Source organism: Python bivittatus, unplaced genomic scaffold (genome assembly GCF_059951505.1).
Source record: "Python bivittatus isolate LINGU-HERP-01145 unplaced genomic scaffold, Pbiv_v1 ctg000410_np1212, whole genome shotgun sequence".
Taxonomy (NCBI): domain Eukaryota; kingdom Metazoa; phylum Chordata; class Lepidosauria; order Squamata; family Pythonidae; genus Python; species Python bivittatus.
In genome coordinates, this window is record NW_028277067.1 from 5562317 (window position 1) to 5578851 (window position 16535).

At 41.2% G+C, this 16535-nt stretch overlaps 1 protein-coding gene across 2 annotated transcripts in view; it reads right to left on the reverse strand.

The window, feature by feature from the left end:
• Positions 1-14039: 14039 nt before the first annotated feature.
• Positions 14040-16535, reverse strand: part of MED24 (mediator complex subunit 24) — a 70184-nt gene continuing 67688 nt past the window's right edge. The window contains exon 26 of one of the 2 annotated variants that reach the window (XM_007420678.3): positions 14040-14646. In XM_007420678.3, coding sequence (XP_007420740.1) covers positions 14530-14646 — 117 coding nt within the window. In that variant the 3' untranslated portion in view covers positions 14040-14529. The remainder of the gene's footprint in view (positions 14647-16535) is intronic. The other variant, XM_007420679.3, reaches the window with a different exon arrangement.

A 16535-nucleotide genomic window follows, 5' to 3' on the forward strand; every position in this document is an offset into this window, starting at 1 on the left:
CATGAAAATGACAAAGATTAAAAATGGTCAGTAGTATAGGGGGACCGTCCCCCAAAACCCCAAATCCAGGGAAAATGAAAAGTAATTGTCCCCCACATATTGATGTTGCCCCACCCAAATTCCATTACCTTCCCCTCCACTGCAGTCCTCCAAATTGTTCAGCGCAGCCTTTCGCCACTAAAGTTTGGCCACCCTGTCCTAAAGGAAGGCCGATGAAATATTGGTCAAAAATGGAGTGGAAAGTGAAACAGGCAGCGCTAAAGTATCCTTAAAGAGAATCATCTTTGGTCAAAATCAAGAAACATTAAGGCTGGATTATCCAAGCCAGCAGCACAGGATCAGAGCTTTGTTGAGGCTTGTTGGTTCATATCTATGGGTCCATGCTTCCAGGCATCGTGCCATGACGTAGGAAGCCTTCACAAGAAAACTTTCCCAAATTGCTACATTTATTTGGAAGAGCTTCCTGTTTGCCTTCTTGCAGGGTTGCAAGACCAAAGATGTAAACAAAAGGAGAGGTTTGTTTCTTTGGAAAGCTGCTGTTGCAAAAAGATTAGCCTGGGAATAAGTAGAGCAAGAAAAGACTAAAAGTAGGGATTGGAATAGATGTCCTTTTTATGTGTTCCCTTGATTTATTGATGGTTTTGAGTGTGCTTTAAAATTGGAGGAGTTTGAGTAATATAGGAAAAAAACACAAGGCAAATTTCTTCACATTTCAATTTTAAGTAACTGGAAGCTGTGCTCACCAGTTAGTGACTGCATATCAATCAACCAAATATCTATTTTTAAAAAACTATGCATGCCCAGAAAGCAGCCATTTTGTATTTTGCAATTCCACCAAAGACAGCTTTCCCAGTTTTATCCCATCAAGTAGTATCTGTGGGAAAGAGATATGCTAATAAAGGAATAAACAGCGGACAGTAGTGCCTAGATCAGTGTTTTTCAACCTTGGCAACTTTAAGATGTGTGGACTTCAACTCCCAGAATTCCCTAGCCAGCAGAATTCTGGGAGTTGAAGTCCACACATCTGAAAGTTGCCAAGGCTGAAGAACACTGCCTAGATGAAGGAAAGCAACATTTGGACCCCCCTTTGGAATGTTTAGAGCATGGAGCAGATGCTCAGAGAATGGCTGCTGTAGGAGCCCTGCCCATCCCCAAAATGGCTGCTGTGATGAACATGGCCAATGGCCGATCACAGTGCAGCCATTTACTCACATGCAAATGAGCCCTTCTCTGATGGGCTCTAGCATCTCTGTAGTCCTGGGCTGGGCCCAGCAGGGTCAGTGGAAATATATGCAATGTGCTAGAGTGGGTGCTTTGTTTCACAGTATACCAGCTTCCTCTTTGATTATTTTATATTAATACACACACATATATACACATCTCAAGTTAAGGAGACATATCTTTCCTGCCTCCCATTCCCCTCCCAAAAGAATTTTGTGGGACTGGGTTGGGCTAGAAGGTAATGACTTGGCCTAAACTCGTCAGGTGAGTTTAACCACCCTGCTTCCCCCCTCCCTTTTCTCTCAATGGGGGTTCCCAGTGATGTCTTCACTTTTTTTTTTTTTTTGAAGTTCCTTAATGTGAAGCCTTTAAAAACATTACGGGCTTTTATTACATGGGCCTGTCTGTCCACACATAACCCTCATTTTTCTTCTTTTCTTTTATGGAGGAAAGAAAGGTAAGAACAAACTCCTGGAAATCCTTAGCACAGTGGTTCTCAAACTTTGGGGTATCAGCACCCCCTAAAACAGTGTTTCTCAACCTTGGAAACTTTAAACTGTATGTGGGCCAACTCCCAGAATTCCCCAGCCAGCCATGCTGGCTGGGGGATTCTGGGAGTTGAAGTCCACATATCTTAAAGTTGCCAAGGTTGAGAAACACTGCCCTAAACTATAAATAGATCTGTGCAAACCTGGACTGGCTTTAGTCTAAGGCCAAGTAGGCACTAGCCTAGGCACCAAAGCTTCCGAATCCTTCTAAAAATGCAAACCTTTGCATTGGCAGGAGGTGGCGCCATGAGTCAGTGTGGCCCAGGGGTGGCACATACCCTTAAGCCAGCACTGGTACAGCCCTACACCCCATCAATAAAGCTCATGATTTCATTGAGAATCAGTTTGGACAAGAAAGAAATCTACCCCTTAGTTTGAATCATTACATTTTAATTGATGTACCCCAGGGCTTCTCAGTCTACATGGGACTGCAGCTGCCTGTTGCAAACTTGCATGGGAAAGTGAGAGCAAAGTCCAGAACATGTTTTCACACATACACGCACACATGTACTTTAGCAAGCCTGATCAGGTTTTGAAAAGTTGTGACTCTCTTTATATTGATCCACCAAGAGCTAGTGATCCACACAGCAAAAAGCCTTGAAATAATGCATAAGGTGATAAATGTCTCTGTGGAACATGGATGAAATTAAATGCTGGAAAATGATTTCTATACCACAGCTAGATCCAGACCACAGCTAGATGGCAGTAAAGAGACAGAACTCAGAAGTTGTGTGGCCATCTAATGGTCCTTTGAGGTTTTGCGGCCCATGTGTGGGGACCCTATTCTTTTATATCCTCAGTATTCCTGATTGTAGAGCCTTTTCATTTTAAGGAAAAATTATATATACAGTATATATATATTGTCCTGGATGAAACCCGGAGCATCCAGGAGTACATCTCTAAGATGGCACCCAAAGATGAGCTGCTGAGAGAATGCCTCAGGCAGCAGCAGACATGGGAGGAAGTTCAAGTGGAGGAAATACCATGGCAAGACAAGCCCCTGCATGGGATGTACCATCGACAGATAGCTGAGGTGGCTGACGTTGGGAAATCCTATCAGTGGCTGGAAAGGGCTGGACTAAAAGACACCACTGAGGCACTGATCATAGCAGCACAAGAACAGGCACTAAGCACCAGATCCATAGAAGCAGGGGTCTACCACACTAGACAGGACCCAAGGTGCAGACTGTGCAAAGAGACAGTCCAACATATAGTGGCAGGATGTAAGATGCAGGCAGGAACAGCATACACTGAACGGCATAACCAAGTAGCTGGCATTGTGTACAGGAACATCTGTACAGCGTATGGGCTAGAGCCCCCCAAGTCCAGATGGGAGATTCCACAGAAGGTCGTGGAGAATAACAGGGCTAAGATCCTGTGGCACTTCCAGATCCAGACGGACAGGCAGGTACTGGCCAATCAACCAGACATCGTGGTAGTAGACAAAGACCAGACAGCGGTAGTGATAGATGTAGCAGTGCCAAGTGACAGCAACATCAGGAAGAAGGAGCATGAGAAGCTGGAGAAGTACCAGAGCCTGAAGGAGGAAATAGAGAGGATGTGGAAAGTAAAGGCCAAAATGGTCCCAGTGGTGGTAGGAGCACTTGGGGCTGTGACTCCTAAGCTGGGAGAGTGGCTCCAACAGATCCCAGGAGCAACATCAGAGCTCTCTGTCCAGAAGAGTGCAGTGCAAGGAACAGCTAAGATACTGCGCAGAACCCTCAAACTCCCAGGCCTCTAGTAGAGGACCCGAGATTGAGGAAGACACATACCACCCATAGGGGTGAGAGGGGAATTTCTCTCTCTCTCTCTCTCTCTCTCTCTCTCCCTCTCTCTCTCTCTCTATATATATATATATTTCATTAATTCATTAATTCATTAATACATTAATTCATTAATTCATTCATTCTTTTAGGACTTTTAAAATAGTTGCATTTTTCCTTACTTACGTCCTAAATCACTGCTTTGCCAAATATGATTTTTTAATCTTCTTTACAAAAGAGTGAAAATAGATGTACATTCACAATTATTTTATTTTGAAAAGCTGCTTTTTTATACAGCTCTTTAAAATACCCTGAATCAATTATTTTCTGAAACTTTGTTCTCCCCTGGACCAAATGAACTGCCCTGCTGTAATGACTCCATCCCCACTTCAATTAGGAATTTCACCAGGAGATTCCATTGTGTCATTTTCATCACTTGTTAAAAATTCATTGTATGTTTATATGCTTCTGATGCAATGAAATATACAGCCATTGACTAGAAATAACAAATGGGATTGCTTAATGCTCTTATTGTGCAAAACGATTGCTGAGACTGTCTGTAAATTATTAACGAGGAAAAGTCAAGCTGGCACATTTTCTAGTTTATTTGAATTGACTCTATTAATTTTACTGTTTATACCCTGACTTCCTCATGGGCCCAAAGACAGCATGGGTGACAATTTTATCCTCTGAATAATTCTGGATTAATTTAAACTGAAAAAGAAATGACTGACCTAAAAACACACCGGCAGCTTTATGGCTAAGTTTGGGTTTAAATCTGAGTCTCTGGGTTGAGTCAAGATGGCAATACTTAGCTGACCTTGCCTAAGTTAACAAAAGCTAAGCAGGGTTAGAACTTGGATAGGAGACTACTAGGAAATTGTAAGGCTGTGGGCTAGACTGGGAAGTCAGAAGCAAAAAATCCAGGAAGACAGCAACAATGGACCACTTCCATTTAGTTATCAAGACAAATACATGAATGTTGTTTCATGTGGCGGCAAGAAAAGTTGGATTTCATCAGTGGGAGAAAACATTCTTCCCTGTAAGCCAGAGAGTCCATTTTGGTAGGGATTATGGGAGTTGCAATCTACCACAGCTGGAGAGTCCCAAGTTGGTAGTGCTAGATAAGGCACAGCAGACAACTGAGTACTGTGTCACACAACTGCTCCATCTCCACTGGGATTATCCTGTTACTTCTCTTAGTAACATATATGTATGCTTGCAATAAAATGAACCATTGTAACAGCCATAGGTTTATTTGAATTCTTTTCACTTCCTTGCCAAGCTACAGCTTGTTGCTGACATCGTTTGCTAAGGTTAATTCTTCGAAATTTTCCTCATTTCCCCCTTTTTTGCAGGTTCTGATGATGCCTGCAGAAGCCTCACTTCCTAGCTGAACTTGCTTTCACAAGACAGGGTGGGGGGTGGGGGGCACATGAGCCAGCTCATGACAAGTTGAGACTGGAAGAGTTGCAATCAGTGAGAACTATTAGCAAAATAATGATGTCACCTAAAAGCTTGCCCCAACTGTACACACAATGTATCCATTCAGTTTGGGGTTAGGGATGGGGGCTAAGAATGGAGAAGTCAATAGGGATGCACTGGGAATGTCCTTTTCTGGAATGTGTTCTGCTCATCTTTCTTCTGCTGGCTTCTTCACAAATACCACATTTGGTCCTGTTCTGTTCAATTGTTGGAAAGTTAGGATGCAGTAAGTTCTGAGCCCCTTAATTTATTTCCAACATTCTGTTGGATTGGAAAGATCAATAACAAGGTAGGAAAGCACATGAAGTATGACTTCTGGAACTCTTTCCAACCTTTACCACCAGTGGCCATAGGAAGTGTTCACATTTTCTTCAGTGTAACAAAGTAGTGCGTTGTGTCTGTGAAGGGAAGGATCTAAGGAGAATGGATGCATGCACACGTGTTGGGTGTGTGTGTGTTTCTTCTCTTTCCCCTTTCTCCCAACATGTTACAGTACATCTGTGTTTCTATGTGTACGCAATATATATTTGAAATACATATGAACAATATATGCCCTGATGAAATAGACCCTAGAATATTGGAGGAGCTGGCTGAAGATCTATCAGTTATCTCTGAGAAATCCTGGAGAATTGGGGAAGTGCCAAAGGACAGGAAAAGAGTAAATTCAAGAAGGAAAAAGAGGATCCCATGATTATAGTCCAGTAAGCCTAACATTCCCAGAAAGATGTTAGAGCAGGTAATAAAGCAGGCCATTTGTAAGCATGTTGGAGACAATGCTGTGATTGCTAAAAACCAACATGGCTTTGTCAAAAATAGATCACATGAGACAAAATCTCATCTGCTTTAATGATAGGTTAAGGGGAATGCTGTGGATGTAATCTATCCTTATTTCAGCAAAGCATTTCACAAGATTCCACATGACATCGTGGTTTGGATGGCACTGCAGTAAGATGGGTCCATAACTGGCTGGCTAACCACACTTAGAGAAATAGCATTGCTTTACTTTGGGTTGAAAAACAGTAATTAGTGGGGCTCCTCAAGAATCTGTCTTCAGGCCAGTATTATTCAACATGTTTATTAAATACCTGGATGATGGGATTGATGGGCTGCTTGTCATATTTGCAGATGACACAAAACTGGCTGGTTTGACCAACACCAGGATGACAGAACAAGATTGCAGTCTGATCTGGGCAGTTTGGAAGACTGGGCTGAGATGAATAAGACCTTTAACAGAGCGAAATGTAAAATAACAACAACAACAACCCCCAGTGAGGCACTATCTTGACATGGTTGTGGGGCTTGCATGCTCCGAGGAAGATGAGAGCTGTGGCAGAGGTTCAACCATACTGGCAAGCTAGAACAGATGAAAGAAAAGAAGCTGGAGAACAAAAAGAACAAAGAATACCTGATCAAGAAATATCACCTAGAAACAAGAAAAATCAAGGAAGCACTGGAAATAATAAAGCAGCAAATAACAGCCATAGCCAAAAAGATCAGCAGATATGAAGCTCGAATTGCACACTATAGGCAGAATCTCCAATTTCAGTTGAATCAGGAACATTTCTACTAATCTATTAATAGAGAGACTGCAATGAACCAGTCCACACCTGACAAAGAAGAAACAGTGCAGTTCTGGGTGCAGCTATGGGACAACTGAAAGAAATACAACAAGAATGCAGCCTGGAAATAACATCAAGAGTCTGTATGAAGAAGATCACTACAAATACCTGGGCATCCTTCAGGCTGACAACATCAAGCACCTTGAAGTCAAGAAGAAGGTTAGTAGTGAATACATCAGAAGAGTGAAGAAGATCTTAAAGTCCAAACTCAGTGGAGATAATACCATCAAGGCAATTAACACCTGGGCAATTCCAGTTCATTAGATATACAGCTGGAATAGTGGACTGGACTGAAGCAGAACTAGCAGCCCTGGATAGGAAGACCAGAAAAATAATGACAATGAATCATGCCCTTCATCCACACAGTGACGCTGACAGACTCTACTTACCAAGGAGCATAGGTGGGTGTGGAATGTTGCAAGTACACCAGACAGTTGAAGAAGAAAAAAGGACATTAGAAGAATATCTGAAGGACAGTGAAGAAGATGCACTGAAACTAGTACACCACGAAGGCTTACTGAATACCAAAGAAACCAAACTGGCCAAAAGACCAAATGAAGAATAGAAAAGAGACATGGCAAGGCAAAGCATTACATGGCCAGTACACAAAAAAACTAGCACACAAAGCAGATAACTAAAAGACCTGGCAATGGCTAAGAGCAAGAAAGTTGAAGAAAGAGACAGAGGAGCTAATTCTGGCTGCACAAGACCAAGTAATAGAAAACAAAGAAACTAAAATGCTCTGGGACTTTAGAATTTAGAACAGACAAGCACCTGCCACACAATACCCCAAACTTAACAGTTGTTGATAAGAAAGACAAAAAAGTCTGGATAGTGGACATTGCAATACCTGAAGACAGCAGAAGAGAAGAGAAAGAACTGGAGAAAATCACAAAATATAAAGACCTGCAAATAGAGATAGAATGACTATGGCAAAAGAAAGCAAAGATAGTACCAATAGTTACAGGTGCCTTAGATGCAATCCTAAAACATCTGGAGCACCACTTGTATACCATCGGCATTGACAAAATCACCATCAGTCAACTGCAAAAGGCAGCTTTACTTGGAACAGCTTATATCCTGTGATGATACCTTTAACACCATCAAACAACAACATCTGCCTATCCCAGGTCCTTGGGAAGAACTCAGTAGGTGGATTAAATGCCAAATCCAGTCTAAACATCTGGCTGACTGTGCAACCAACCATAATAATATATTAAACTTGTATGCCACTCAACTCTCAAAGACTCTGGGCAGCTCTTACATTTGGAGAGAAAAAATGTGGGATACACATACAATATGGAGAATTCATGAGTTAGAAACACTACATCTGAGAAGCATTTGACAACAAGCTGAACATGACACAGCAGTGTGATACAACCACTTGAAGGGCTAAAATTGTTCTGAGCTGCATTAGAAGAAACACTGAAACATGAAGAGATTATTCCTGTCTACTAAGCACTGGTGAGTCCACAGCTGGAGTACTGAGTACAGATAGTCCTTGGTTAACAGCCACTTGTTCAGTGACTGTTCAACGTTACAACAGTGTTGAATGAGTGGTACTTACGACTGGTCTTCAAAGTTCTGGCCATCCCAGCACCCCCACAGTTACATAATCACAATCTAGGCACTTTACAACTGGCTCACACTTATGACCATTGCAATGTCCAATGGTCACGTGATCGCCATTTGTGACCTTTCCTGGCAGCTTCCCACAAGCAAAGTCAATGGGGAAACCGTCAGGGAAGGTCACAAGTCACTCTTGTCACTCCTGCCGCTTTTTCTCCCAAGGAGTCCTGGGGATCTCGTACTCCATAGCACACACCCACTACATAGTGCAAGCACGGATGCCCGGATGCCTCATGTGGCACTGTGGCAGCCGCCAGTGCACCATCCTGCAGCCAGCAGCAGCCACCCCCAGCCTGGCCGCACTGGCTGGGGAATTCTGGGAGTCGAAGTCCACACATCTTAAAGTTGCCAAAATTGAAAAACAGTACCATACATCATTAAAGATGAACTTTCTGTTATCTTTATGATGGTAATTGGGACCAGAATTTTCATCGCTAAGCGATGCAGTTGTAAAGTGTAAAGTCACGTGAACGCATCACTTAGCAACAGCAATCCTGGCACTTCCAGTTGCTGTTGTTAAGCGAGGATTGTGGATTGTTAAGTGAGTCCTAGGTGGCTTGCAAGCAGGCCCGCAGACAGGTAAGGCATGGCGCAAGGTGCGGCATGAATGTGGTGGGGTTGGGGGTGGCTGCTGCCAGGCAGGGGAGGGTGTGAACAACTTACCAGAGTGTACTGTGCTTCCCCATTGGCTTTGCTTGTGGGAAGCCAGCAGGGAAGGTTGCAAATGGTGATCATGTGACTGTGGGACGCTGCAACCATCATAAGTGCGAGCAAGTTGCCAAGCCCCCAGATCACGATCATGTGACCACGAGGGTGGTGGCATGGTTGGAACTTCGAGGATCGGTCATAAGTACCACTCTTTCAATGCCATTGTAACTTCAAACAGTTGCTGAACGAATAGTCATTAAATGAGGAATACCTGTATAACTAACATTCATGAAATGTCGAGGGCAACCATTAGGCCTCACACATTCCCCCCATTTTTGCAAGCTTAAGGTGTGAAGTTACAAACCAGTGGCAACTTGAAATTTATTTGAGCCCACAAGGCACAATCTGTTCAAAATGCGAAACAAAGTGTGTTGTGGAACATCAAATGAAGCAGTTTGCTATATAAACTTCCTGTCCAACTTTCCAAAATAGCTAGTTTTTTTTTTCACTGCAATGTCTTAAAACAAACAAACAAGTAGAAGAGAATTAATGGTGCCAGTTCCTAAATTAGCAGTTTCTCAGCTGGTAAAAGAAAGCATATTGGGAAATAAAAGGACTGGCTTTGCTTCAATGTGACCAATAAAACGGAGGCCATTACTTTCTGAATAATTAGTTTCACTGCTGTTTCCATTAAAGTGTTTTTCTAATAGTTGACTCAAATCTACCTTCCTGTAACTAAAATCCATTATTTGTAATCTGCACTCTGAAACAAGAAAGAGCCGCTCTCAATTTCTTCTATGTGACTTCCTTCCAGGTATTCAACAAGTACTATCATATCTTCCCATTACCTTTTCTCAAGACTAACCAGACTTAGCTCCTTCAATCTTAGTTTCTCAGTTGGCTGATTGACCTCACTGCCCTTCTCTGAAACCTCTCCCAATTTCCCTGGAATTAAGAATCCTTCTTAATACGTGATGCACAGTATTTGAGGGGGGTCCGACCAAAGCAGAATGAAGTGATTACTTTTCATGATTTGAAAATCACTCTTCTGTTGAGGCAGCCAAAAATTGCATTTGCCCTTATAAACATGATGAAGAATTAAAAATGTCAGAGATGAATTGATGATTTGTCGAAAAATGGAAAGAGATGGAAGGTATTTACAAAATAACTAAATTAAGTGTAAAGCTGTCTTTACCCTTAATTCTTGCTGACTTCATGGCCCTGTCCAGGTAGCTTTCTTGGTAACAAAAAGGAAGTCGTTTGCCACTGCCTTCTAGAATATTTTTTTCAATTTCCCAGTTTAACCTGTAGCCCAGGAATTCCCCAGTGAAATCCCATCCATGCTAAGCAGGTCTGACGTTGCTTGACTCCCAAACTCGGACAAGTTCAGCCAGGTACTTACTAAGATACAATTAGAAAACTATTTGAAAGTTCATCAGTTACTATAAGAAACATTAAAATAAAATAAAATAAAATAAAATAAAATAAAATAAAATAGTACACAGAAAGGAAGAGATATATACAAAAGGAGAAGAGATAAGGAATCAAATACATTCCAGAAAGGTTGAAAGATAATTACTGGCCTATTTTACAAGTTTTATATATTAATTTCTGAGAATGAATATGAGGAGCTTTGAACACTCAAAAAAGCACTGTATCACTGAAGTTACTTTTGGGCACTGTTGTCCCTATTCCTACCTAGCTGCTATACTTTGCTTTTCCTTTTTTGCCTGCTCTTAAGATTTTGATTGTGTATTGCTGTATAATTTAAACATATTATATGAAAATATTGCAACATTTTAATTCAGTGAATAAATTAGGCCCATTGCTCATTCAACAGTTAGGAAGAACTTTATCCAATTCACCATTAAGATCCAGCGTCACCCAATTACCATTCAGCCCTAGGGGTTGAAAAGTAAGATCGCTCTGTTTAGCAATGGAAGGTGTTTTCATTTCTGGTTGGGCTGATTGTAGTATACGCTCAGCCGCGCCCCCCCCCCCGGTGATTTTATGGATTTACATGCTTTGTACTTTGTTTAAATCTGAGTTATGGAGGTGGGAATTGTATGTCATTCAGTCTGTTCTGATTGGAGTGGTTTATTAGCACTGTACAAACAATGTGAGCCTTCAAGGTTATTACAGACAGCAGCCTTCATCAACCATCTGTCCACTAAATGTGGGGCAGAATACTTCTATGGAGAATGCTACTATATAGGAAAGAGGGGGAAAAAACTACAGTACGGTGGAACCTCGGGTTACGAACGCTTCTGTTAACGAACTTTTCGGGTTACGACCAGCTCCGGCCACAAAATTTTGCTTCGGTTTGCGAACTCCGCCTCGGGGTACGAACAGGATACGCGGCCATTTTCCCTCCCGTGACATGGTCTGCAGCCATTTTCCGCCCCTGACACGTGGTCCATGGCCATTTTTCCGCCCCTGACACGTGGTCCGCGGCCATTTTCCGCCCGACACGTGGTCCGCGGCCATTTTTCCGCCCGACACGTGGTCATAGGGAGGGGGACTCTCCCTCCAAGCAATAGCCGCCTCCCTGTCCTCCACGCCAGAACGGATTAACGGTAATTACATTGAACCTTATGGGGAAATTGGCTTCGGGTTGCGACCAATTCGGGCTGCGACCAGAGTCACGGAACGAATTAAGTTCGTAACCCGAGGTACCACTGTATTTGGAAGATTGGTGTATGTTCATACTTACCAAGCCTTAAAGAGTGGTTCTGCAAATGTGCATGTTCCACATGGCAAAGACCTGAGTCATATTCTAAATAACCCATCACCTTTGATTTACAACACAATTGTCAGTCAGCAATTGACTCTTGACTTTCTTCTGGTTGCAGTGCTGCATAATGTATAGCCCTTCCATCTATCTTTCAAAAGCCACCCAACTCCAGGAAGTTGCATTAGCTAGGAATCAGAGGCCAGTCATCTAATTTTTAAACGTTTGTTTGCAAGAAATCGGAAGACGGAAGCTGCAAGTAAGCATTTTCCAGTACAATGTAACCGCTGCCTTGAGTCAGCCTGAGAATATTCCAAATGTACAGCTCCAGTCCCAAAGCTGGCAATGATGTTCTGCAGAGTCTTTCAAGCCCAACCACTGCTTCCTCATGCAGCCAAACAGGAAGGAAACACAACTCATGCCCCAAGAGCAATGTGTTCTCCCTAGACCCCAAGCTAACCAAGTCAAAGCTATTCCTTATGTCAAGTTCAAACCGCAATTCCTGTCAAATTTCCTCATCTGGACTGCAGATCAGCAGTGTTCCCCTTCAGGGATTGGCCAACCTTTTCATGTGAATTGGCCACTGCCCGATTGTCTCCTGCCTGCCTGCTTGCTGCAACACACATGACAATCATCTCATGCACCAATCAAACTGTCTACAATCTGACTGGAAACCCTGCAAACTCTTATGTAATGCTTATGTAAGAAGAGTATCCCATTCACGTCTTAGGAACTGAACTGAAGAGGGGCTGTGGGAAGGACAGAGAGCCACATTCAAGAGACGTGATGACACCCAGAATGTTCTTGAACAGGCATACACAGAAAATAAACTCAGACAATACTGTTGCAATAATCATGTCTCATTGGGGGATTCAGAATTCTGGGATACTGCTAAGATTTTTATGCTAAGAGGTTGGTAAGAAAACAGAATGCACAATCCACAGGTTTATTAGGATGAACCAAAATGCCATATAAATGTGTATGTGTGCAGGCTTAGAAATGCCCTAGAATTCTACATCAGACTAGATAGTAGAAAAAGCCAGGGATGAAGCAGAGAAAGGTGCTAAGCCAGGTGTTATGACCATCAAGACCTAAACTTTAAAGTCAACATCAAAATGGAGATTGCAACTTAATACATTCATCACTAGTAAGGTTTTGGAGTTATCAGATTATACCTAGTCTTCTGCAAAAAAAGGAAAAGTAACAGTTGAGTGTCAGCTCCCGCTGAAAGCACAAACGCTGGCTGCTATCTGAGATCATCACTGGGGGAAGCAGACAGGCTCCAGGCAGACAGCAGAAGTGAAAAGAACACGCCATGTACAGTATTTGCAAAGCTGGAGATATTTTTTTAGGTAGGGTACTTGGCAGCAAAAGTCCACTGAAGCCAAAACAAAACGTGCTATCTATAGGTATCATGGCTGCAAAGTGACAACTTGCAATAAGGAGGGAACAGAATAAGGCCTATGTGCTTTCTGCTTTAAGTGTCACATAACACAATATACTTGAAAGTAGGAGGGGTTATGATTCAATATGGACCCTGCCTATTTCATTAGCAGCCTGCCCAGGAAACACGACAGAATTCCTAAGATGGTATGTTGAAGAGACACTTCTTATTGGGTCAACTCTACAAGACAACTGCTTTTTTGGGATGCAGCGTCTTACTAGTGAACACATTCCTTCAACTAGTTTTTTTTTTTTTTTTTAAGTACTCCTAATCCTGCCAAAGAGATAAAAAAGAATGCATGAGGGGCTGTGTGTTGCTCATGTGTGTAATAAAAGAGAGGCCGTTGAAGATGAGCTAGCACCTTCAGAAATTCTGGAATTTCCAGATTGTATTGGGAGTTTGAGATTTTTCTCAAGCCAGACCAGAAATCTAAAACCATAGTAAAACTTAACATTGAAGTACTGTCATTGCAAGCTTTGTACCATTTTAAATCAGAAAAGCATATCTGTTGATATGTGAAATATATGTGATATATTCTACACAAGGAAAGAAAGTGATATACTGGGAATTGTGCCATTTGCATACATGCTTATTTTGAATCACTCTGTTTGGTAAATCTTACGAGATGGCATGTAGTTGTGCTTCTTGTTCAAACTTTCAAAAAAAAATTTTTTTCAGAGTCTATTCTTAAGCCATTATGTTGAACCAATAATCAAACTCTGTACCTGTGATCACAAAATAAAGGAATTCAGCAGCTTTGTTTTAACATAATTCTAATTGTGAATTTCTGGGAAAAAGCAGAAAGAGGTTACTCTTTTGCATTATAAAACAATTCAGATTAGCAAAAGCTATCAAAAAATCAAAATCAGCACATAGAAACAAAAGGAAAGAGCCTAATACATTCAGGCTTTTCTTGAAAACCATCTATATTATTGCTTTTTTAAAAAATAACTTTTGATAAAGATCTGCGCAACTGTTTTTTGAAACCACGGGTAAATGGTCAGCATAAAAAATTACTTCAACAATACCTTGTTCCAGTCATGTTGATTGAGAATGCAGCTCCTTTCAGGCATTTGAGAATAAATGGGAGGAAAAAGTTGCTTGTAAAATAAGGCAAATCAAAAGAATTTTTATTTTATTTTACAAATATTAATGAACATCTTAAGATAGCTGTCACTGATGGCGTGGAGTGATGATGCTATTTGAAAGCAGAAAAAAACTCAATCCTTGGAATAGCAACCATGGCAAGTTCCTGGGGTTCTTGGTGGAGGATTCTGGATGTGCACTGGAAGCCAACTCGGTTATCTGCTTCATCAGCTTCTCTCATTGCTGCCGTTCCTGCTTCTGCAGAGCAGCTTTGCAAAGAGTTTTCTTCACTTTTTCTTGTCTCTGTGATTTTGCATCTGCAGCTGATGGCTGCCCTTGTAGAGTGACCAGAGGATCATAAAGCAGCAATGGCTTTGGCAGCCACTCGACGGCCCAGAGGCAAGCTGAGATCTGTGATGGCCAGTACAATTTTAGGGCTGGACATGGTTGATGCTTTCACCAATTCTGAGACCTGTCCAGGAGTAACAAGTCAATTGACCAAGGTAATACAAGTGCAACAAGTAAACATTAGCAAAAAGCCTCCTCCAAGTAGCCCACTTATCTCCTTGAAGAATCAATCTGCAAAAAATTGAAGCACTTATCTATAAATAATGTTCAGTTTGTATATCATGCTCTATAAATGTATGTATGTGTACTAATTAATGCGTTCTATGCATTTGTAAATATTTATCACCTTGGACCAGTATCACAGAAAGATGTACTGTATTATAAATATTAGTAATAAAAATAAGCTGTTACTTATTGAAAATATTAAAGCAAAAAGAAATGATATTATGTGGTTGTTTCAAAGAAGATAGTATGAATTCCCTGATCTGGGTTTCTTCCTTTTTCTTGCTTTCTGAATAGTCAGAGTTTCATACGCCCCATATCTCATATCATCCAGAGTTTTATGATTGGTAAAGAAAAAGGTGGAAATTATAGATGTGAGTGAGAGGGAAGAAAAGGTAGGTGAGTTGGTTTTACCAGTGAGACCTGTTTCTAAACATGAAGATGATAAGAACATCTATCCAGCAAGCTCCTTGTCCTGGCAGTCAGTAATAGCTAGGACCTATCTCATTAATTTTTTGGGGGGGGGGTTAAATTTGCATCCTCAGTGTGCATCAGCACATAATCTTCTAAGTGGCAGAATATGGGCACGAGTATGCTGGGGTGCATGGTAATCTCTAGATTAAAGATGCTAGTTTGCACAGAAGAGCATAAGCACCCTTGGAGTAAAACTGGGCTTTGGCTGCACTTGCAACATAGCTTTACTATCATTCTAAAAAGCATCTGATACAAAAGCCTCAACTGATCAAAGCCAAGATGGATAGCAACAGTCAATTATCTATGGGCCAATTCTGATGATGATCACGTCATGTGGAAAATTGTGACTTAGAATGTAAATGGCAACCAGCATGACTAAATTTCAGATGTATATAGCATAATTGGAGAAATATTAAAATAGGGAGGTGGATTGCTTATAGTTTGGCTGTGTAGTTCATCGAGCACAGGCATTAAGACTGCATTTGGGCCTGACAATTGGAAAAATGCCATTATTATACAAGGGGAAAAGTATGAATGTAAAAACCAAGTGTGGAATTAGTTTGTTAAGTGTGCCTGGAGAGATGTTTGGCAGAATTCTGATTGAAAAAGTACAACAGATTCAAGTATGGCTTTATGACAGGCAGATGCTGCATAATGTTTGCTTGCTGAAAAAATGTACAAATATGATAAAGAAATGTTATTGTACATTTGTTGATTTAGATGAAGTGTATGACAAAGTGACTAGACTTGGATTATGGACTGTCCTACACAAATGTGGCATTGAATGTTGCTTGTTAAATATCTAAGAATGGTGTATGACGGAAATAAATCATGTGTGGAAATAAATGCAATACTAGGGGATGGTTCAATATTAAGCAGGGAGTAAGACAAGGATGTGTAATGGCCCTTGGACTGTTTAATGCATTTATGAATAAATTTATATGGAATGCTTGTGGTGACATTAGAGGTGTGTTGGGGACATAAATGCATGCATACTTTCATATACAGTTGATGCTGTGTTGTTGGCTTGGAACAGCAAATTTGCAGTAAATATCTGACTGTATGATGCAACAAGGAGTATGGATCTGAAAGTTTAATGCACTGAAGACCAAGCTAGTTATGTTTGACAAAGAAAACTGAGTAAACAACTCCAAGTTGTACATGAATGGGGAAAAATAAAGCAAGCAGAATATTTACTAAAGATGGAAAATTGAAGAATTTTAAGACATGTAAATATTTGTCAAAAGAAGTGAATACACTATAACTATTTGTGTTTCTGCCTATTTTATTGTATGGAGGTAAGATTTGGGTATGTCA